This window comes from Chaetodon trifascialis, chromosome 4, assembly GCF_039877785.1.
Source record: "Chaetodon trifascialis isolate fChaTrf1 chromosome 4, fChaTrf1.hap1, whole genome shotgun sequence".
Classification (NCBI taxonomy): domain Eukaryota; kingdom Metazoa; phylum Chordata; class Actinopteri; order Chaetodontiformes; family Chaetodontidae; genus Chaetodon; species Chaetodon trifascialis.
In genome coordinates, this window is record NC_092059.1 from 15,306,346 (window position 1) to 15,330,675 (window position 24,330).

General features: G+C 44.2%; 1 protein-coding gene across 12 annotated transcripts in view; it reads left to right on the forward strand.

Annotated features, from left to right (window-relative positions):
• The first annotated feature begins 206 nt into the window (after positions 1 to 206).
• Positions 207 to 24,330, forward strand: part of LOC139330719 (ephrin type-B receptor 3-like) — a 58,661-nt gene continuing 34,537 nt past the window's right edge. For all 12 annotated transcript variants that reach the window (XM_070961789.1, XM_070961793.1, XM_070961794.1 and 9 more), the window contains exon 1: positions 207 to 941. In XM_070961789.1, coding sequence (XP_070817890.1) covers positions 878 to 941 — 64 coding nt within the window. In that variant the 5' untranslated portion in view covers positions 207 to 877. The remainder of the gene's footprint in view (positions 942 to 24,330) is intronic.

The window sequence follows — 24,330 nt, forward strand, 5'->3', positions numbered from 1 at the left end:
ATTTTATTCTGATAATTCATCAGAGACTTAATGATTGTCAAGGTAGACTTTTTTTTTTCAATGCAGCTGCTTTAACCGTAACCCCTCCTCCTGCTGGTGGCCCCCGCTCTCTCTCTCTCTCTCTCTCTCTCTCTCTCTCTCTCTCTCTCTCTCTCTCTCTCTCTCTCCCTGCACTCTCCCGTTATTCCTCCACAGCCGTGTGCCTCATTCCAGTGCACAAGCCGAGCGAAGCAGACGGATCTCACAGCAGCCAAAGCTGATAAATTCGCTCAGGGAATAAATATCTGTAAACCGCGCGGCTGTTTCTTTACAGGAATATCACTTGATCGCGGACGCATGTGAGCGCGCACATGCCTATCTGGGACTGTACACCATGGTTCTGACACAAGTACGGCTATCTCTGCCTCTGATCCTCTGACCACAGAGAAAGTCTTTGGATCTCCTGAAGAAGGCTGTTACCTCTTTTTTTCCCGTCATTGACTCTCAACGAAATATTGCAGGAAATATTCTCCGGATGGTGACCGCGGACTGGACTACCTGTTTTCAGCTGATTTGCTCCACGCGAGGGGAAAGGACTGGAAGACTTGCGCCAGTTGCCTTCGCTCTGGTTTAAAAAGGCACGCTGGAGATCACTGAAAAGAGGGCTGCTATTTTCGCACATTTTAAACTAAGGGTGATATTTCCTCCCACCGCTCACCTCTACGTGTTTTGGTGAATGGGGGTGACTCTGTTCCTGGAGGCTTGACACAGCTGGGACTGGGACTGGGACTGGGACAGGGACTGGGACGGGACTGGGTGCGCGGAGCGTCGGATCACCCAGGATTGTATTCCCTCCTCTCTCTCGTGGGTCTATTTACATGTCCGACCTGACTGCTTTATGACAATGGATTACTTTCTGCTTTTATGCAGCCTCTTGCTGCCCGTGGTGTCCGCCGTTGAAGGTAAGAATTTTCATCCTCATGCGATGCCTACAACCGATTTCCCTGAAGTGAGCCTGCACCCACTGCCTCTCAGAGGATGGGCGCCGCAGCGGGCGAGGCTCCCGGGTGCCCAAATTCTCCCCTTTTCTGTCATTTCCGAATTAAAAGCAAGGTTTCATTTTCCAAGTGGCCATCTGGCTTCTTTTAAGGGATCACTGGTGGCATTATTGGCTTTACGCAGCCAAGCGCTGTGGCCAGCACTGGTTTCTGTACACAATTGTTATGCGCGTCAACGAAAGCTCATCCATTTCAATGGCAGTTGTGTATTCCTTTTTGTTAGATCGGCTATTGCCGGCTGCGGGTGCTTTCTTCGTCGCTTAAACGAAATTAGCGCCACACTGCATCTCATCGGGGAGCCGCGGCTCCAAGCCCCCCCAGACACTTTCCCCCAGGTCGGCTGCGTGTATTTTAGGGCTGTGCGAGTGCGTGGCCTTTTGACATGTGCACTCAGTTTGAGGTCAAAGTATACATTCAAAAAAATCCGACAATAGATTATTTTCACAGTGACTTGATTTGGAAAAGCTGCAATATGTTATTTTTTTTTCTAATTTATCCTCAATTGATTTGAGACGCGAAGTGTTAATCAAATCTCTCAAATGAAGTGTCATTTATCTCTGTAGGGTATTCATTTTATTTTTTACTTTTGTTCATGCCTTTTTTTTTTCCAAGTGCCATCCATTGATTATTTACAGTCACATTTTACAACACTTCCAATAACAAAGCCATCTGTTTCAGCGGAGTGTTGACGTTTGCCGTGCGTAAAATCGATGGGAAATTCTAGCTGTTTTTCTCCTCAGCAAAGTCTTCTGTTATTCCTTTGCTTCATGTTGGAGCGTCTCACCCTGCTCTGTTAGAGGGAATACGAAGAAGGAATAGTGGAAATAGGGTTGGAAAGGGCCTAAAGCTTGAACTGTGCATGCTGGAGCCCAGGCGAGGCTCCCGGTTGGCTTGTGATGCCAGTAGGAAAGTAGGACAGTGGGCCACTGGCTCAGTAAACGCCTTTCTCTCCCTCAGCTTGTTTCTATGGACCTGTCCGCACGGTGTTTTAAGAGTTTTTCCCCTTAAAAATACACGGGGTCATTTCTGTTTTTTTTTCTCCGACTTTTAATATTCTTATTATTGCTTTTACTTTTTTTTTTATTTTGCCTGATGTCAATAATTCGAATTCAAACGCAAACATCAGCCTTATACGTCTGTTTGTGTGTTTGAAGTAGACTCGTACAGATACCGCTGAAACAACAAAAGTAGAAAACATTATCCCACAAAGGAAACGCTAATTTATTTTACTCCAAGGTCGTGTTCCTTAAGAAGCCTCCGCACATCTAAATCATTTAAAATAAAGATTATGTTTCGCAGTCTGGCGCGACACCACCCAGCGTGCGTTGGACTCGACTCTGTTTCTCAACTCACTTTCCAGTGTCGTGACCCTAATTTGAGAAAACATCCGCAGGCCTGTTACAGTCGGTGCTGGGAAAAGATCGCACTACTGCTTGAACTCGTCGTGAAATCACCTTTTTTTTTCTGGCTCTGTCGCTTTTCACACCGCTGCTTCCTGGCGGTGGAAAGAATAGACGAGTGCCATGAGTGAAAAGAGAGTAGTAAAAGTTATCTGATAAGGTCTGTTGTTTTACTGGCACCTCTAAAAAAACCGGGCGACCGCTATGATAAGAGTCCTAATACAGAAGTGGTTTAGTCACAGGAATATATTATATTAGAGCCACAACTCAAACTTACATGCACTTTGCATGTTGATGGAAAAGTGTTGAATTAATGATGGTCCCACGGTTAGCATTACATGTTTCTAATACCAACGCCTCCTGAACCAAATTATTCTGAAATTCTAGTTCTTTATTTTGTTATGGACCCCCCTGGACCCCTCGTATTGACCCCTGTAGGTCACCGGACCTCAGCTGGGAACCACTGACTTAAAACACATGGCTTGAGTGGATGAGTGGATTCTTGTTTTGCAGACGTTGGGGCTACCAGAGAGAGAGGGAGAGAGGGGGGGGGGGGGGGGGGGGGGGGGAGAGGGAGGGAGAGAGAGAGAGAGAGCTTGGTTTTTACTTGACAATTTTAGCGAGTTGGCTGCGCACTGGCTTGATGTATTTCGTTAGAACAATCTATTCTCTACGTAAGTGATGCCATAAATTGTACCCGACTGACCTGGCTGGGGGGTTTACCAAAGCTTTTAATACAGTCGGATGATTTATGGCCGATGCTGGGGCTTCTTCCTGTGATATCTGGCTTTATGGCGATTTGGGGAGAGACAAGCGGCCTGATAGAGAAGTTTTCAGCGGCCCCAGTGTGCGTCTCTCCGGGTCCCGGGGTCACACAGCCCGGGGAAAGGCTCTTAATGAATTCATGTTTTCTTCTCCTTTGTTTCTCCTCTTTTTTCTCTCTTTTTATCCTCTCTTGTTCACATCCGCTCCCTAAACTCACATGTAATAGCTAAACCTACAGCAATCAGTCTTGTAAATTTTGTTTGCTTTTAATTGATTAATTATGAGCCCGTTTCGCCCGTTCCTGGTCTCTCAGTGGCTGCAAGTTCCTGCTGAACGACATTCTGAATCTGTCCATGCACTCTAGCTCGTTGAACTGATTGGGTTTACGTGGCTCAAATGAGGCCCTCTCAAAAAGAATGACCAGCTATTCACCGCGGGATGAGATCTTCCTGCCATAATGGTTGTTCTAAGGCTCATCTTATTTAATAAGACGGATTTTTTTTTTTTTTTTTTTTGTAAGAGTTCGACTATTCAAATGTGTTAATTGTCTGAGGATCACGACCTTTTAATTCCACCTCAGTTATTTTCTGTCTTAGAAAGTGTAATTCATTATGTTTTTATCGGTGCTGCAGAGGTCAGGCCAATCGGTGGCCTCAGTATAAGAAAGGCCTTGCCTGGTGAACTTACAGCTGTAATCACTGTGCTGGGGAGACAAATTGCGTCGATGACAGTCCTCTGTAGCGCACAGACGGTATGGTTACTGCTCGGTGTAAATTACTTGTGATGGAGGGAGGAAGCACAGGAAAAAAGGGCACGAACAAAGGCACCATAATGACACTCAGGCCAGACGACGAGTGGCACACTCATACAGGCTGTTTGTCTGAGCTGAGTCTTAATTCACAAGGCATTCGAGTTTATATGATGCTGAAAGAAGATACAGCCTGCTGAACTCTTTCAGTACGCAAGTATTGGAGTGAGTTTCAGGTGCCACAACTGAAAACGGACCGAAAAAGTTTTGCGTGGATTTACAATGACGTCAAACCCATTACGCTCGCAGTTTAGCCCAAAACCCCAAACCTCTTACGACGACTTCCAGTTGAGCAGCTCTCACCTGGAATCATTTTCTGACTAAACTTAAACAAATGGACTTTTATGCTCGCTGCTCAGGGTTCCCCGCTCACTCTGTATGCTTGTTTTTTCTATTTACGGCGGTGTGTGTTGGAGCGATTATGCGCACAACCAGGGCCTTTGAGGCGCGCATGTTTATGTTTTTACGTGGGTGAGATCACACCTCCACAGGAGCTTCCCTGTGCCCGGTTGCGTTTGGCACATTTCTCACCTCTCTCTCTTTCATGATTTATTCTCCCTTGGTCTTTCTTTAGAGGAGGAGGACCCCTCGTCATCATCATTATTTTATGACACGTATTATAAGACAGTGAGGTAGTGGCAAAAGGGGGGGGTGTAAATTGTTATTTCCAGGCGGTGATCACCAGGCAACAAGAAAAACGCCCCCACAAAAGAATTAGAGTTAATTCAAGAATGGAAATATAAACAATCATGTTTCATTACACACTAGAATATCGGGCGCAAATGGAATGAGTGAAAAATGTGCGTAAACTTGCATTCAAACAAATAGAAAACGTGAGTAACGTTTAGTTGAGAATTTGACACAGTTTTAAGGGAATACTGATAAAAGCTGAACTGATGTTTTTTTTTTTTTTTTTTTAATTTCCAAAGGAAAAGCCAATGTGGCGCCTTGTTTAAAGTTTGCGCCCACTGATATTATTATGAAGTGCAAACTCAAATTTGGGCCTTTTCATACGTTTTGGTGGGCTGCATCTGACTAATACTTGATTCATATGAGCGATAAGAGGAGTAATGGGGCCATTTTGTCCGGCACACTTGCTGACCGACGGCCCTCATATCGCCAGGCTATATTTAAGAGCGCAGCATCAGTGTGTGTGTGGGAGAGTGTGTGTGTGGCCTGAGCAGGACTCACAGTGAAGCTCCGATCTTAAACGTTACTCCAGGAGCTCCTCTACTGAACAAATGCATTGAGGGTCACAATTTAAGAGACAAAGGGCACTGTTAGTGACTCTATGGTGGCTATCACTCAGACCATTCAAGGGCCGAGTGGAAGAGGAAAGTGAATTTGCAAAATAAAAGCAAAGTCATTCTGGCAGTTCTGCTAATGAATCATTGCCTGTGGAGGTCAGAAAAACGGAGAAGGACTTGGATCAGTTATTCTATCTGTTCGAATATATAACGGTAGGCTTATTAAACAAATAATACACGTTTTTTTTTTCATGGTAAGAAATAAGAGCATGCTGGCAGAAAGAGACAGCGGCTCAGACGCACAATACACAAAGAGCGTTCAAAGTGTCAACTAATGTGGTCTTATCGATCGACCGAATGAACGCTGCTCAGCCTTTCAAAACCGCAGAATCAGGTTGGATGCGGGCTGTCTTCTTGAGAGAGGCGATTACCAGTTCGCAAGGTTATTTATCAATGTCCAGAATCAACTGGCCGGGCGAAGCATAACTTCGACTCCTGTGCAATAGCCACAAATGCACATTCGGCACAAAGTGTTCCTGCTTCTCCAATAATAATGATAATAATGACACTTCAGACATTAATAACAGACATTAAAATAGCCGTCACAATCATAACAGAATTATTATTATTATTATTATTATTATTATTATTATTATTATTATTATTATTATTATTATTACTCTGTAAATAATAATTTTAACATATAGACAAGATGTAGTTAGTCATTTATTTTATTAATATAAATATGTAGACTTTTATAGAATATGCATGTAAAATCTATTATCTTTGCTATTACTATTATTACTATTATTATTATTGGTTAACTCAGTTTACATCAGTGTTTTGCTACCATGTACATACCTTTTGAATTCAAGTTTTTTTTTGTCAGTCATGTTAATTCATTGGTAGTGCAATTGAATTTATATTTTCTTCTGAGTAACAAATTGGCAAAGCAACGCAGATCAATCTCAACACTCACAGACGTGTTTAAGAGAATAAACTGAACCATGAGTGAAAACAATAGTATCAGTGCACCGCTCTCAGCAGTATCCTGGTGTAGTGACCTCGACAGAGCCCAGCCAGTCGGTAGGTCATATGCTAGGCAGCCGCCATGTTGAACAGATGTACAGTGACTTAGGTTCAGATTGGCGTAAGGCGCTCAGAAAGAAGGGGGAGCGGATGACGACATGGTGGGAGTTGGGGTGGGATGATACGGGGGGAGCAGTGAGGTGGTGGTCGGGATATGGGGCAGAGTTGGATCAAAAACCCAGAGAGCAGCAGAGTTGACAGACTTTGCAGATGCAACGGGCCTGCGGGAGCACTCATGTGCACCGAATGATGGTTCATGGCTCATATGGCGGCGCGGAAAGATTCACCGAGCTGGAATTTCACATGTAGGCAAGCAACAGCCGTGTCAGGCCTGCTGGGGCCTTCACACACACCACGAAGTGGACGAAGCAGGATGACCGGTGAAAATAAGGCAGCTGGGATGAGCTCAGCCTTGATTCTCTAGCACTGTACTGCAAAGTCTTGATTGACGAGACAAAACATGACACCGGGGAACTTGTCAAGTCATGTCTGTTTTATTGTATTTGTTTGGGGCTTTGAAACATAAAGGTAGTTTCTATCTTAGCTTTAGGAGCTTACAAAACAGGCTCAACAGAAGCAGAGTACAAAACCAGCAGCAACATTACCCTGTCAGAGAAATATGAGTGTAAGCATATTATCGTAATACAATATGTTCTGTGGGATATTAGTGTTACTTTACAGTTACCTCCACATGTAGGTAAACCCGACCTTCTTTTCCAGCTGATATGAATATTCTGATATAAATGTTAAAGGCTTTGTGCATAATAGCAACACTAATATAGTCATGTGTAGTGTTAAAATGACTCCTGTTTTCCTCATGTGTTTGCTGTAATTGCTTGAAAGTTAAATATTTATGTTCATGAAAGACGCCCTAGTGAGTAGTATGTCAGCTTCATGAGAGCAGGACATTCTAAGGGTATTTTCTGGACAATTTCCAAAGCTGTATGTGTGTGTGCAGCTCGTGTGCGCGTCTCTTTTTGTGTATGGCATTTGTGCGTGCAGTCCATCCTGGCATCCGACAGAGGGGCCTTGTGGGATGGCACGTCTTTGCACCCACTGTCGAGAGCAAGCAGAGGAGGGCGAGTGTGTCTGGGCCTGCCCACTGCACAGACACACTGCTGGTGTCTGCAGTCAGCCAAGCAGAACAAGGGAGAGACACACAGACACAGGGAGGGAGAGGGAGAGAGTGAGGCGAGAGCAATACGGGTGGTGCATCGAGGGGGTAGCAGTGTGTATATGTCTGTTTGGGAGGTTACAGGGCTTGGGGATTGTTTGTGTGTATATTGTCGGGAGTGCAGTATGTCACGATAGGTCTACTCTGCCAGCAAAGGTGGACTGAATTAAAAATGAAGTCATGTAATGGCAGCACAAAGAGAGACACCGCCCTCTGTATTAGCCCCTGTCACTGATAACTGAACTTAGAGACTTAACTTAAAACCTTTCGTGAAAGAGTTTTTCTTATAATTGTATTCCCTGCACAAGGTAAAATATAAAAAGTGTTAATTGACAACCTCTTATTTGAACAATGGTCTAAAGTTAGTCAGAGCCTGTTCATTTTTGTCAGAGGACAGCCCAGCATATGAAAGTTTCATAGCATGTGTGCACGTGTGTGTTTGTATAGATGCATGATGGGTATTTCACATTGCTCAGATCACTCAGACAGGGATGTCTCCCCTCTGGTCCTTTCCGAACTATATTAATGGCTTTCACAATACTGATGAAATGTTTGACATAATATTAATGGCCATCAGAGTTGGAGTTTTATAGGCCCTGTCGACACCGGATGTCCATAAAGTGTAGCTAAAATTACCATGTGTCAAAATGTCCAGATTATAAGTGAGTTAGGACCTGCTGTGCTTTCCACCCACGTCCTGTGACCCCTATCCAGAGGTCATGAGGGAGGTCTGTTTGGACGAATTTAGGGGGGATTACTCCCCAAGGCTACTCTCGCTCCTTCTCAACAATAGATGTTCTAACACAATCAAGCTCCAGGGGTTATCCTTTTCCAGTGGCGAATAAAAATACCCTGAAAGAGGATGTGTACATTTAGAAAGACGGACTGTGCAACTTTCCACGGCTCGTTGACGCACACAAAAACTCACAAACAGACCAGGTCAAAAGCACAGTTGGAGACTGGGTCGGAGCTGTGCGCTTGACTTCTTTTTGTCGGCACGGCCAGTGAGCTCATCAGAGCAGTCGTGCTATTTACATACACGTGAGATGCGGAGCCCTTCGGAGAGATGACAAGGATTCTGTATGGACATGACAGTCGTTATGGCGCTTTTCACTTGGCGAGCAGTGGAGGTTATTCCAAGGAACACAGGGTGGAGCTTGGGGGAGTAGACTTCTCCAGGCAGCAGTTTTATCCACCTCAGGGCCTCCTCCCACCATTTTTTTACAAGCTTCGGACTCTTGTAACAAATTTTGCCGATGGAGCTGAAAGAGATGTTTGATATTTCTCTTTAAAAAAATAGCCGGTTACATCTGTCTGGAAAGGGGACGCTGCTGTAAAATAATGTGCCTTGAGGGGGGAGAAAGGCCACATCACCTGGTTTCAGCCTTTGTCAGCCTTGTTAACTGTAAGAAAAAAGACAGATGGGGGAAATTTCTTTGTTGAGTTGAACCATAGCTGGGTGGTTGATGGTGGGACTTTTTGAGGTGCAAGGCCTAGCTCCAGGCCTTGTTCCCTTCAAAAGCACTAAAACAGCCTTTGCTAATTTTCAAACAGCGCACAGAGCCTATGTGTGATGATAGGAACAGCTTCAAGGGAAAAGCTGAAGTCATGCCTGATGTGATCGGCTCAAATGTCTGTTGTAATTAACCATAATGCATGTGTGCGAACAAGTGTTTGAACAGTGTATATTTTACTTGGTAAGGGGTCTTGTTGAGTGCAGTGTTGCAGCAGGGCACCATTACACCTTACTCTGCCCCACTGCTCATCCTTGATGTCAAAAACACTCACCACCTGCACTTCATCTACACTTCAAAAGCCCCACAGGCTAAAGGAGGGCTCCCCACTTCTATTAAATATTTCTCCCTTTCCCTTTTTGTCTTCTTGAGAACAGCAGCTGGTTTAACCAGACTGGTTCGCTGCTATCAACAGTGCATCAAGTTCACTCTGAACATCTTATACACACTCTGTACTGCACAGCTCATACACGTTGAATCTAACACATTTCAGTGGCAACAGCACCAGTCGCACATGACCTTTTGTCAGGCTATTTACATAATCCCCATGGTTCCACGCTGTGGCCTCCTAGATGCACCGCCAGCTGTGGGGAGCATTTATTTAACCTCAGCTCAAGCTGAAAAGGAGTTTCAGTGACACAGTGACTTTAATGTCAAAGTGAGTGCAATATTTAGAGGGCAATGTAAGAAAGGTCCAAAAGTCTAACTGGCTATTATTTAGGCAAGCATTTAATGGAGGCAATCTAGCAAATGTGGAGGTGTTGCTTTTGGTCTTTCGTCCGTCAGATGGCCCTAACACCTGTCCATTTGGTTGATGGCAGAGAGCTCTTAAGTTGTGTGTGTGTGTGTGTGTGTGTGTGTGTGTGTGTGTGTGTGTGTGTGTGTGTGTGTGTGTGTGTGTGTGTGTGTGTGTGTGTGTGAGTGTGACACAAATACAGTCATGATGTATGTTTTCAGCAGCATGCAGAGGACGGGAAGGAAGGCCACCCCGTGGGTTTGCCATAAGCTTTGGCCAGTTCACAGAGCTGTTGCTCCGCTATGATAAGAAAGTCTGTTCTGCAGCAGAATTTCCTTTTGATAGAAGTAATGAGAGTAACTGGTTGAGTGTATTAGTTTAATGTAGGTTTTATTTCACAAAGGACTTTTTTTTATCACATCCACATAACATCTGTTACTGGGTGATTACTTCATTGCAAACTGTAATTCATATACATTATATCATACCATTTCAAATAAATATTAAGTGTTTGTCTGCCTGTGTGACATGGTGGTTGTTAGCTGTGATTTTCACAGGGATTTGACAACGAGTGCTGTGAAAGACTAATTGCAATGATTCAGATGAAAGCTCCGGACAATATAGGCTGACCCCCTCCCTCTGTGCCAAGTCAGGCCATAAACAGCTTCCTTTCCCCCTCTCGCACCCAATGGAAATCCCTTCTGACCTCTCAACTCTCACACACACACATTTAACACACATGAATGGTGACAGTTGCTTAATCACACAGCCATACACACGCATACACACATTATCTCCGCCCAATACACATGCACACAAGCCCCCGCGAAATCTTCACCCACGCACCCATCCACCTCCTAGGGTCAGAGCCCACATCCACATCCACTCACTCCTCTGCTAATGAATCAATCAGCTGGTGCCTGGTTCCATTCATTTCATTGCTGTCAGACCCCATCGATCAGCCCCTTTCTCTCTGTCCCAGCAGAGCAGCAGGAGAGCTCAGAGATCGAGAGGAGAAGAAGGGGCTTGAAACATCCAGGCAGTTCAAAGACTCTACATTTCTTATCTGCTTTGGTTCCCCAGAAATATGGCGTTTCGATGGTGTGTAGCAGTGTGTGTGTATGTATGTGTGTGAAATCAAAGGGGCAGAACAGATTAAAAAAAGATCAAGAAGGCAAGACGTTTTCTCCGAGAGGTTATACATGGTATCTGACCTTCCTTTTACCTCTGTGAGACTAGCGTGTTAGTGCTGTAGATTCCAACGTCACGGGGAGGCTGAACCTAGCAGGTGGTGGATTGCAGCCAGGTGCAAGCTCGTATACTTCCAGGGCTGCCCCTTCTTTGCCATGAGGTATAAACTGCCCTGCCCTACTCTGGCGTTTGAATCTCTAGCTTGGCTAGGTGAGCGATGCGGATGGTGGGTCCAGCTCACGCCATGCTTCTCTCCCCCACCTACTGAGTCAAAGTCAGAAAGGTTATCAGTTATTAAAGCCCCTCAAAGTTGGAGCTGCGTGTGTGTGAAGCCATGCAGAGGAAGGCAATGAGAGAGGGTTTTCATTTCTAAAAGCCACTTAGTTCTGTTTATTGGGCAGTCGCTTCATTTCAAAAGGTGTTGAGAGAAGCAACTGTGCAGGACAGAGGTTGCAGAGAGGTTGCCGGGAGCCAAGGTCAATTACGTTGAGGTTGGGGGAAAGGAAGTGGAGGAGGGCAGGTGCAGTAGGAGGCGGAAGAAGAGGGTGAAAGACTGTGAAGAGCTGAGGAACAGAGCAGCAGTAAGTTCCATCTGAGATCCATCTGAGCAGAGAAACTGTAATCTCCTGACTTGGATGCATTCCACCAACCTTTCGCCCAAGTCTTCACTTTCATACCATGCAGCTTCCTCCCAGATACAAGAGTGTGCCTGCCGTTGCTTTCTACCTTTCTCTATCTTTTCCCCACAATCTCTGCATCTCGCTCACACATACGCTCACATTGGTCCCAGATGAAAGGTCTAGGCTTTGATGAAGTCTGGGAAGAATCTGCCAGCAGTTTTTTAATGAATGTGACAAGCAAGCCAGTGCCGATCAATGGAAACATTGTGTGACGATTTCTAGATGCAATCTCCGATAGTGTCAGAATGGGCGAGTCATTGGCAGATGGAATAAAATAATTAGAGTTGAACAAAAGGCAGAGGGATTGAGTGAGTAAACACAAATCTCATATGAGCTATGATTGCAAGCCTAACCAACAGCCGGGCATTGCGGTTTTATTACCTGCTCACAGTTAAACTTCTGAGAAATTCAAAGCCTTGTTAAACTAGGCTATCACCAGGAACAAAGCGTGGTGTCATTTTTCAACATTTGGTGTCTCTTTATAGAGTGGCAAAGTTTACCTTTGGTTCAGATGCTCATTGATTTATATGGACCAATATATTTTAATGCTATTTGATTAGGGGAAGTCTGAGGTTGTATAACCGCAGTGGTGGTTGAGCTCAACTTAATCAAGTACTACCAACTTCAAGGTATGTATTGTGCCAGCCAGACAGCTTGGCGCTCCGGCCTGCCAAAGAGAAGAACTGAAAGGTTCAAGGCTTTCCACCAAAAAAGGTGGGCATTAAGCAAAATCCTCTGCAGACAAAGCCTCCTTTTACATGCTGTTTACCTTCCCTTTCTTCACCTCCCTGTCACTCTCTTTGGCCTTGTCCCTTTCCCAGCCTTGCTCTCAGCCTATGATCTCTCCGCCACTTCTCTTTAACTGTCATTCTTGCCCTTTCTTCTTTCATCCCATCCTTTTTGTCCATCGTTCTGCCCTCTGCCCCTCTTCAGTTCCCTCTTCTGAAACCGCAGCTTATCACAGCTACAGTAGGTCCTAATTGCAGTATTATTTTCCTTTCCCTGTTATCTCACTTTCTTGCAATATCAAAATCCCAACTGTGACAGTAAGGAGCAGGGAGACAGATGCTATTTACTGCTCAGAGACCCTTTGTTGTTGCCTACCACTTGATAAGGTCTTGACTGTCAAGATGACTCCCCCATTATGTGTATATAGAGAGAAAAGTCTGCCGTTGAAAGGCATGGCAAATGCATGTCATCTTCTCTCATTCCATTGACCGAAATTGTTTCCTTACATGACAGGTCTGACATGCACTTTTCTTTCAATGTGTCACTGTCACCCTAGGCGTTTTCCACAAAACATGTTCCTCTCCTGTCAGCTTGGACAATAAAAAAAGAGTAGCGCGAGAGAAACGGCTGAAACAAGAAAGGCGGGAGTGCCTCAGTGGGCTGTAACGCAATATGTTTCCTTAGGTGGCAGAGGGTGTCTAAGTGGGAGTCGTGTGAGGTGTCTGGGTTTTGAATACCTCAGCCAAGCAGCTTAGAGTGTGAAAACAATCGACAGAGACATGAAAGTGTGAGCGAGAACACACACACAGGGGTCAGATAACCCCTGGCCAGATGGGGATGGTCAAGTGAGCAGGGGAGAAAAGTTGTGTGTGGGGGGGGGGGGGGGGCTGCAATGTTAATGCCACTAGTGTCAAAAAAGGGATATAAAAGATCTACCCCCTGTGCCACTTTTGGCCTTTGTAAATCTCAAGGGGTGCAGATATAAAAGGGTGGTGATGATTAGAGATTCAATTTGGCTTGCCATCAATCAATGCCACCAAAGATAGACAGAAATGCTGCCGATAGCCCATCCTTGCAACCAGATTGGGTTTGTGCCTCTTGGGATTCACGCCCTTTTTTCATGCTTTGTTAATTAAGCGACCAGGCTGCCCCTGCACTTACTTATTTATGAATCTTGGCTTCGACCGGTACTGGAGACCACTTGGTCTCCCCTAATTAGTCCCTCACTAATGGCCCTGCTTCCACACAATCCATACAATTTCAATCCAGACAACCGACCCCCGTTCTTTCAATGCACACACAGAACCATAACACCCATATGACCTTGACGTTATACAACCCAGGTTGTCTGGTGTTGTGTTTCTGTGGCTCTGGATGAAGTGCACCTCATGGGATAATGAGGCAAAACTTAAAAGAATCAATTTCCATCTCCGTCTGTTGTAGTAATTCCTCACCTATTCATTAACCCAAGAAAATAGTGGCCCGGATATGTTGAACCTCGACAGTCATTAGATATGGAAGAAAACCTGAAGGAAAAGAATGGGAGGGCTTCATGTTGGTGAAATATTAACACTTTCCCAGAGCAGCAGGGGCTTTGCAGATTTAACTCTGCCATGATTTATTGATAAGCATATCCCCTCTTAAACAGGGGCTTCTTGCATGCAGGGAAAAACAACAGATGTGTACTGTTGGCTTCATAACACCTTTTTGGGTGAAGTATGCCAGTAGACACCATTGTATAACCCTAGTCTTATAAATACTGCAACTACCAATCGGTGCTGCAGTCACCCTGCTCAAAAACCTTTTCCCCTCCTTTAAACGAAGTCACTGTTCAGGGTCAGTAAGCCCATCCACTCTGGCCTTGTTTGGTGTGGTTTGAATGCCATAAACACTGGTCCCGAGTCAGATTTACTGGCCAGTGGCCCTGGGGATTCATTTGTATTCTACCCACTTTGGCTGGTTCAGGGTCAGGGCCGATGACTAATCAGGTCAGTGCTGATCCACACCCTGTGGCTGGCATATTACCAACCCCACCTAGCTCATTTGGACCACCAAGAGGTCTGGCTTGTGAATTTATTTGTGTGTGCTGAAGGTAGATGGAACACATATGAGCTGGATGGAAACATACTGATATTTTTGGTGCATCTCATTTCCCATGTCTCCAGTTGGAGAGAAAAAGCAAACTTGCACCTCATTGTTGTTTATTCCCTTCGGATTGTATCGCCACAGGCCACAACAGAACTGAACCCAGCTGAACACTTGTGCTAATGGGTGAGTTTAGGCATAAACATTGGGATTGTTATTTTTTAACTTGCTAAATTTGCCAGAGGCAGTGTTACAAGGATCACAGTAAGGCAGGTGGTTAGGTGGGGGCAACTTCTGGGTGAGTTATGAAAAAGTTAACCATTGGTTCTCTTGGACTACCCTGGTGCAAAACAAGATTCCTCTTATTTGTGTTTACTTGAATGTGCACATAGATGTTTAAAAGAAAGAACAAAAAACAGTCACCATATTGTATTTTCTTAGTCATTGTTGCTTTCTGTATTTGTTTATATCGATATTTTCACCCACTTGTATGTACATTATACTTCTGTGTTTATCCTTGCCTGTCTTTGCTCAGCTCTGTTTTCCTTGCTTTTAGCTGTATGTCTGTTTCTGGCTTCCTGTAAATTGTTCAAGCAACTGTGTGTAAGTACACTGACAGCAGCTTAAAACTGGAAGTAATTTCCTTGAATGTGTGCACATACTTGGCCAATAAAGTTGATTCCAGTTTTGATTTTATCTCCCTTCTGAGTAGCTTCATCTCTGAGCACTGTTCATACAATTTGTCCTGTTAAAACTGAGAAGGCTGTCAAAAAAGGTTAATGTATAAACTGACTAGTGGCTGTCCCTGTAACCTGTTTTTTTTAACCCCCTGCCTTGTCCTTTATATCCACTTACCATCTTCCCTTTTTCTTCCAGAGGCATCAGGTTATGCATTTTACTAGGATGATGGACACATCAGAATACTCACGAATGCAAACACACACATACACACTATACTCTGTGTCTCTTCACACACACGCACAGATGCACATCCTCTAAAGATGAAAATCCATGTTTCAGATGCAGAATGTTAGTATGTGTGCAGACAAGCACTGTGTGTTAAGCACATAAATCAATGGGTGCCTGGCGGCCATGTGGTTAGAGCTACAGCGTGTGTGCATGTGTGTGTACAGTATGTGTAGGTCATGGGGGTGTGGTGGTAATTGGCAACACCTTGCTCCCTCCAAACTGCCAGTTTTAGTTACACATCAGCAAAGGGTGAAGAATACATTAGCCAGGGTAGCCTATATTCCTCCTACGTATCCCAAGAGAAAGACAGAGGGATGGAGAGATAAATAGATGACAAAATGAAAAAAAAAACCTACACTGTGTATTTTCTAGAGAGAAAAAACACATCAGGAGAGAAAGTATATTTAACCCAGAGCTCCCCATTCCCTCCCTAATCTTATTTGTCATCCACATCATTCAGCTAAACCATCAAACTTCAACCTTCCTCACTTCTTGTTTAGATAGTGTCCCTCTCCTCCTCCCTTGTCCTGATGTACGACCAGCCTCTATCTCTTAGATTTATGCTGCTGTTTAGGTGCTTTAAGGACAACAGGACACCTTCAGATGAAAGAGGAGTTGAGGCATGAAGTCCAGGCCAGTCAGCTTGCTTGGGCTTAGCAGACCTGCTGGAGTGTGTGAGGGTCCTTGAGCGTGGATCGGTGATGCAAGTGGTTCTGTAATCATGGTGTGATTATTTACACATCCATCTTACTAGGACAATGACAGGATGTGCTTCTGTGTGTGTATGTGTGGTAGAGAAAGATAGGACGCTCACTTTGTCTGTGTCTGTGTCAGCCTGTGATGCGTGTGTGTGTGTGTGTGTGTGTGTGTGTGTGTGTGAAACCTGCATTTTGGGACCTGTGTCCTTGCCAGTCTGCCTATTTCTGTGCATGTGTGTGTGCATATATATGTGTCCATGTCTGTGTGTTACTAACCGCTGTATGGTTTATTCCATCTTTCTCTGGTGTTGCTGTCTGGGGTCCTCTGTGTGTCATTCCAATGCGCAGAGGTCTTTATGTAATTGAAGTGGGCCTCTGAAAGCCCCCTGCCATATGGACCCCAGCAGCCTTGGATGTCTGTCTGTCCATCCGTCAATTTCTTTTAATTGCCCAGAGCCAGGACTCTGTGCCATGACTATCTATCGAGTGGTTTCTCCATAGGTTAAATACATTAATATGTAATAAGGTTTGGGACTTCACCAATCCCTGACCATGAGATTGACCAGATAATGCTGAGCTGGGCTGAGAACAGGTTTAAGTCTGGCTGTAACTTTTCCTTTTTGGCCGTCATCGTGCTCATTTTACATGATCTTTTTCTCCACTCTCTCTCTTTTTTTATATAAAGGTGGTTTATACTGTAACGAATAAAATGTCTCCCAAAACTGCTACCAAATTTCCCATAAAAAGTAGGTACTGCTACTCCCCCCTTTATTTGTTTTTAAGAGTAAACATAAAAATATGAACCAAGAACAACCCTTCTTTGTATTGAGATCATGTTGTTGAAATCATAGAACTAGAATGGAGTTTTGTATTGTTTGCAGTATAAATGTCATTACTGTTTTGTGTCATAAAGTTAATCCCCCTGTGTACTGTAAAGTTATAAAGCCATGTTCCTGGAATCTGTGTGGCAGAAAATGTGAAGTTTATTTTGGAGGTTAGAGGTTGCCAACCTTCACAGCAGTGGTATTGTTTATTATGGTAATTATACTAATGCTTTAAAATAAACATGGCAATGATTAAGTGAGGCAATAGTTAGTGCCTATTAAAGCCAGAAATTTCTTCTCAATCTTCCCAGCTCTTAGTTATTTCTTTTAAATGACATCATACCTAGAGTGACACATAGATTAAGTTGGATCTGTTGTTAGAGGCTGTAGCTGATGTTTGCAGTTTCTCATATCTTGCAACGTTGTCATTCTAGAAACTGGAGCTTGTTGTACAGCACTGTTACATTTACAAGAAGCCACTTTGCAGGGATGTAAGCAAAATGGCTAAAATCTAAATGCAATGTACATGTAGGGTTGAGCAGATAATAACATTGACATGGCCAAGTTTTAAGCATTTTCTGGATGCTCCCGATGCTCTTTCTCTCTGCCTGACTCCTGGCTGGTTCATTACTGGTGCTTTTAGCTGCTAAAGAGGCGAAGTCCATTTGCACAGAGGAGGTCTAACAAGTCAAGTTATTACAGCAGCCAAGTGTGAGATTAATTAACTCAGTGGCGATTAAGAATGCGGGTCTGACGAGAATCTCTGGAAGCGAGGGGAGGGGAGGTCGAGAGGGAGACACGCAGATAGTGTGAGAGAGAGCCTCCACTCCAAAACAGATCAACGTGATTAATCTCATTCAGCCATTTGTGGGTATGTGGCACTGAAAAACAAAATAGCCATAAACAATAATGATCTCTCCTCTGCACCTCTTACTCTATGTTAATGATGCCAAATAACAAATAAACACATTTATCTGCTACCACCCACTTCAGAAATGAAATAAAAGCCTGGTCCCCAAAATAAATATATAAACCTTTTTCAGTAATCAATCCGCAGCTGGTTGTCATCATAGACCATTAACCATTGTTCACAGTGCAAAGAATGAAAACAGGCAGCCAGAAATTAGGTTGTTTCCAGCTATCTCATGCAGGAGAGCAATGCTGCTGGCAAGATTTTACAAGGTGGAAACTTGAACTACTTCACTCCAAAGATCCAGAGCTGGTCAGTTATTGCTAGCAAACACACATCTGTGAAGGAGAAAAAGATAGAGAAGAATGGGAGTGGTAGCCAGAGTCATAAAGGTAGAAACAAAAGACAAACAGACAACAGGAAGGAAGGATTTGTGAGGGGAAGAAACAAGACAAAACCAGCTGACCTGCCCAGTTTACCTAGTCCAGTGTTTTATATAAACAGCATCTGGTATGTGAGTGCATCTGGGCCATTGTTCTTGTTCCTGTTTGTATTTGCACTGTTGCATGCTGCATTTGAATTTTAATTGTTTTACATAAAGCGCCTCTCCCTGGCTTCTTTATGTGTGAGGTTACAGAGAGAGAGATATCTTCTATGTGATCTTTGCGTGTATGAATTTGCGTGGCTGTAACAGACAGGGTGTGTGCATGTGAGAGAGCGTCTCAGTCACACAGAGCCCTGACCTGGCAGGTTGCATTCCTGACTTCAACTGCCCTAACCTCCCTTTTGTTCTCAGTGTCTTTGACCTGAATGGTTAATGACTGGGCAAGCAGGTAAACTGTAACGAGGCCCCTGTCTGCTTAACGAGCTGATGTGAGAAGCACCCGTCTGGCCGCAGGGTTTGCACGTCACCTGGTCCTCCTTATCCTTCCTTTTGAAAAGACAGAACAGGGGAGTGGGGGTGCGATGAGGCATATGCGTGGTGGTGGTAGAGTATAATTACTCATCTACTAAAATTCCCCATCTGCCATTTTTTCTACCTTTCTCTTTTCCCACTCTTCTCTTTTTTTCCTCCTCACAGGTAAACGAGGGCATACCTGGGAAATTAACATGACTGGCGGTGATAATTGACTTGATAATTACCCTGAAACATCTTCATAAATCATCAGCGGTTGCTCGATGAGCCAAAAGACAGTTTTTAGTATGTGTAGTTGGAGTCCTGCTAATAGGGTAGTCCCCAGCTCCTATTTTGGTTCTGTTTTTGTTTATCCTGTCTGTGAAAGTTTCCGAGGAGAAGCAAAAAAGGAACAAGCAAACCTCAAAGACTTTTGGTCTCTACCACCACAGTATTTTTTAAACTGTTTTAAAGTAATTGGAAGCCACTGGCATGCGGAAAATGTGGACCACATTGGGGCTTTTGCCCCTCGCTTTCAGACACATGGGCAGCTGTTCCGGGTGTAACAGGAAGTAGCCAACTTTAATTAGATTCAACACGATCATTACATGCTGCAGTGGAAGTGCATTGTAAGGTGATCTGATATGTTGGCAGATGACTGTATTAGGAGAGACTGTTTAAAGAGAAACAATGGGGAAGAGAGAGTGAGAGAGTGAGAGAGTAAGAGAGAGAGAGAGACATAGAGATGGCATGTGTTTGTGAGAGAGACTGAGTGGCTATTGAAACAGAATGGCAAAGCTGGGTGCTAAGCCCTTTTCTTGTGGTGCTCAGCCATTCAAAAAGCCACAGCTTTTATTCAATGCCCGGTTCCAGCTCTTTCTGGGCTACACCCCCAGTGAACAAACAGGATTTGTGTGTGTGTGTGTGTGTGTGTGTGCATGTGTGTGTGTAGGAGTCTTAATAACATGTCTCATTTTCTATTTGTATGTGTTTTAGTGTTATTATTGTTTAAATAATGTATTATGCATAATGTGTGTGCATTAGCATTATGCAAGTGTACAGTATGGGTTTGTGTTCCCATGTGATTGAGCTCTGTTTGTTGAGTCAGCCATTGCTGACACACAAAATTGCCTGAAACCTGCTATTAGAGCTGTGAGGTAACTGCTCGAGCACAATCCGACTGCACAGGCAGCACAATAGCCCACCTCCTACTGAACAAAAGTGTGTGTGTGTATCTGTGCATGTTTATGCTTCTCGTGCCTCTGAGACACTCTGATAATCACTAGCTTCCACCCATACAAGCAAATACTCATTCATTCACACAGGTGAGTGTGTGCGTTCTCAGCACCAGTGAAATATTTCCATTGAAATTCACACATAGCTCCCCAAGGACAAGTTGCTGCTATCACATTTTCATGTATTTGGTCCAGGAATCTGTGCCGCTATCTTCTACGCAGCCTGTTGCCAAATCTATCGAGCTGTTGTGAATGGAGGCCCCGGTTGGCACAGGGGCTGAGGAAAGCAGGAGAGGAGAGGAGAGGAGAGGAGAGGAGAGGAGAGGAGAGGAGAGGAGAGGAGAGGAGAGGAGAGGAGGCAGAAAAGGACTAGAGAGGAGAAGAGCAGAGAAAAGGACAGCCGTGAAGTAGACGATGGCTCCCTGGGCTGCAGTAAGGCAATGAGCAAAAACAGTTCCCATCAGGCTGCATGTTAAACACAGACACTTCAGGCAGACACACAAACATGTGCACGACATCGTAGACGTCTACACACACATTCACTCACACACAGTCTCTGAAGGCCGCTGCATGTCAGCATGCCAAAAACACAGTGGCAATGAAAGAAGCATAGGGGCTGTGGGGAATACAAGAGAGTGTGTACCAGCTCTCCATCCTCTCCTCTCCCTCCTTTTCTCTCCTCTGTGTTCACCCCTCCCTCCTGCCTCCCCTCCACCCCCTTTGTTACCTTTCTGGCCCCCTTTGCCTTTCATTCCCATCTTTTTCTCTGCTTTGCTCCCTTTGAATATCCCTTCTTTTCTTTTGCACTCCCGTCTCTGTCTCCCCCCTCCCTCCTCCTCTTTTTCCTTGACTCTTACTTTTCCTCTCTAAAATCTAGAGAGACTTACAAGCATTGCTGGTATGAATGCACTGAATGACTTTTTTTTTTTTTTTTTTTTTTTTTTTTTTAAATCACAAGCAGCCACACCCAAAGCTGGGAATCTATCTCTCCCTCTTTCTTCAGCTCTCCACCCACCTCCCCCTTGCTTATCTCGACTAGTAAACCCATTTTCAGTAGTCACTTCCTCTGTGCTGTGGCTGTATCGGGCTGGGAAGTAATGCATTGAAAATACAGGGGACGGTTGGCACATATCCTATTATTGTTTTCCACATGGGTCACTCCTCATTCATTGCTTTTTGTCTCTGGCGTGGACGTCCCAATGTTTTAATTATACTGCAGTGAGTTTTGCCTGGTGCTCTGACCAGAGAGACTTACAATCACTCAGCAAATAAAAGTTCATTTTCTTTCTCAAGGACATTTTAACAGTCTACTAATAGACACACACTGACCTTGATGATATACTCTGTGATGTTTTACAGCATAGCGTCTCAATAACCACAAGGCCACTCTCTCAAGAAGTCTTTGCTCCCATGAAAGGACAAACAGAATCTGCAGAAATGTGACTGTGGTGGTGGGGGTGGGGTCAATGAAGGTAAAATATTAGGGGAGACTGCTGTCTGCCAAAAAAACCCACCAGCAGACTTGAAATGCTAAATGTGACTTGGATGGGGTTAGCGAGTCCTGACACTCACCTGTCACAATGTTAGCCTGCATCTCTAATACCCAAAATCCCTCAGAGACGCAGAGGCGCCAGGTGAATTTCTGCTCACAGACAGACACACACGCACAGACTGAGCTGCTGGGATGCCGTGTTCCTCCAATAACAAAATAAAGGCAGATAGAAAGATAGATAGTAGCTGATGGTTGATTTTGTATGTATACAATTTGTGGATGTGTGCCTCGCATATCTGCGCGCCTCCCTTTGATTCAGTCTAATTAAATTTTTTTGGGGAATCCCAACATTTAAATGAGACTGTTGAGTAAGACTGAAGCTCATTTCAAAACTAATTAAATCACATTATATCTTCCCCTCTTCTTGTTTGACCTTTGAGACACTTCATATTTATTAGCATCTGCGTTACCTCACATGATCTTTATTGGGGTTGGGAGCTACAGTGCACCGTTTGTTCATTAACCGTAACCACTGAGGAGTCATCAGAGCAGTCTGCAGGTTTGACAAAGCAGCAAATCAAAGAATATCGGCACTGCTTTATCTCATTTAGAAAATTAGTCCACCGCCCCCCTCTCTCTTTGTAGATGAACATATAATGAGGCAGTTGTTGAACATCACTAACAAGCTTTAAGTAGCCTACATGCCAAAGTACTTGGAGTATGAGATGGATAGATAAAGAGGCATGTATCTGTTTTAGGAGACGTGAAAGACCATTTTTGTCATGCTGGCTCAGCTCTGGCTGAACGTGGGTTGCATTAAAGAAAGGAAGATTTTAGCTGGAATGAAAAACACATTTTTTTTTTGATAAAAAATATCCATCCATCCATTTTCTATGCAACCTATCCCTTTCAGGGTTGCTGGAGCCTCTCCCAGCTGTCAACGGGCGAGAGGCGGGGTACACCCTGGACTGGTCGCCTGTCGATCGCAGGGCAGCACACAAGACAAACAACCATTCACGCTCACACTCACACCTAGGGGAAATTTTAGAGTCACCATTTAACCTAATGAGCATGTTTTTGGTCTGTGGGAGGAAGCCGGAGTACCCGGAGAGAACCCACGCATGCACGGGTAGAACATGCAAACTTCGCACAGAAGGGCCCCGCCCGGGGAACGAACTGGCAACCTTCTTGCTGTGAGGCACACGTACTACCTGCTGGACCGTGCCGCCCTAAATAATATCCTTTTTGTTATATACAGTAACTTCTCTGCAAAAAATTACAGTCTGTCTCCTTCTACTGCAGTGCTCTTGAACATGACTTTGAAACCCACATACAAAGGAAGGTATCGCTGAAAAAAGACGGTGTCATTTTTTGCAGCACATGCATGGTTGAAAACTAGGTAAAGGTGGAGCTGATGTCAGGAGGTGTTTTGCACGCTTGTTATTTTGGTACGTGTCGAGTAAGTATTTTTATAGAAGGGAAAACACTGAAGTTAAATGTGCACCTCTACGTGTTCATGTAGGGTGTTTTGTCTTTCATTTGTGTGGCAGACTAATAAATCACTCAGAGCTTGCTGAGGTTGCAGTTACACTATATTGTGTTTTAAATATGAATCATACTCCAGGTATTCCATCCCCCTCAGGGAGCATGAGGTGAAATGAATGAAATCAACAGCTGTAGTGTCACACACGCACACTCTATCAGACACACAAATAGACACCCAAATTACTCCTTTCTCGCTCTGACTAATACAAACATACACACGCACAAATACCCACAAAATGCAACAAGGAGATCCATATTTCCATATGGAGATCCTTGGGGCAAACGCGAACCTGCTCCTTGCTTGCTTGTTTGCATTTTTCAGTCGCAGTTGGCTGAGTCCTTTGCCAGGAAATCAGGATGATGGCATCTAGGCGTCTCACGCAGAGGCACACACTGCTCAAATCACCCCGTGCTTGGATTCAGCAATCTAATTCATGACTAAAGTATTACGCTTAAACAGTGTTTACTGTCAGCGTTCGAAAAATCAAAACCCAGACTGAATCATAAAATGCTGTAAAACAGGGGGGTGGGGGGGTGGGGAAAGGTGTGGAGAATTTCCACGAAGGGTTGTAAGAAAAATGTCTTCATTTATGGTAAAGGTCGAGGCAATAGTTTCCATGTTAGGTGATGTAAACATTGCGTGTCCTGACAGAAACCTGGTTTTGTGCCCATTTCCTGGTGGTGGTTAAACACAAGCAGACCTGATGCCCTTAACATAATCATTTGCAAATGAGGAGCATGCCTTTCCAAAATGAAATGCAAGCAGTACATGTGCTCAAACCTTACAAAATCATTGCTATAATGAAACAATACTTGGTTGATTAATACTTGGACTTCTTTAAAAACCTTTTCCAGCTAAAAAACACAACAAAGGAAGAGGTACTTTGCAGTGACAATACTCTCATTTCCTGTGAATGCAGGAGTTATATTTCCATTTCAGATGATGTCAGGATCAAATATGCAGCCCCATGCTTGATTTCCAGTTACAGCTGAGTTAAAGCACCGGCAGCTTTAATTAGATCTCACGTGACAAGGCCAAACATCTCAGTGTCGTAAATCAGCAGGGTCCGGGATGATTTCCTCAGAGGAATATTTCAGTGGGGAATGAAACCCCGTAAACTTAAAGTCACGCAGGGAAGCAAGATTGTTAAAAAAAAACAAAAAACAAAGGTGGTTAGGTCTTCTCAGACAAAGGCTCAGAGCTCTGTTATTAAGTCGCCAGAGTCAGCATCAGCAGTTTTGTGGAAAGTGCACACGCACGTGAAGATGTGAACATGTTGCGTAAAGGGGCAGGGAGGGACATAAAG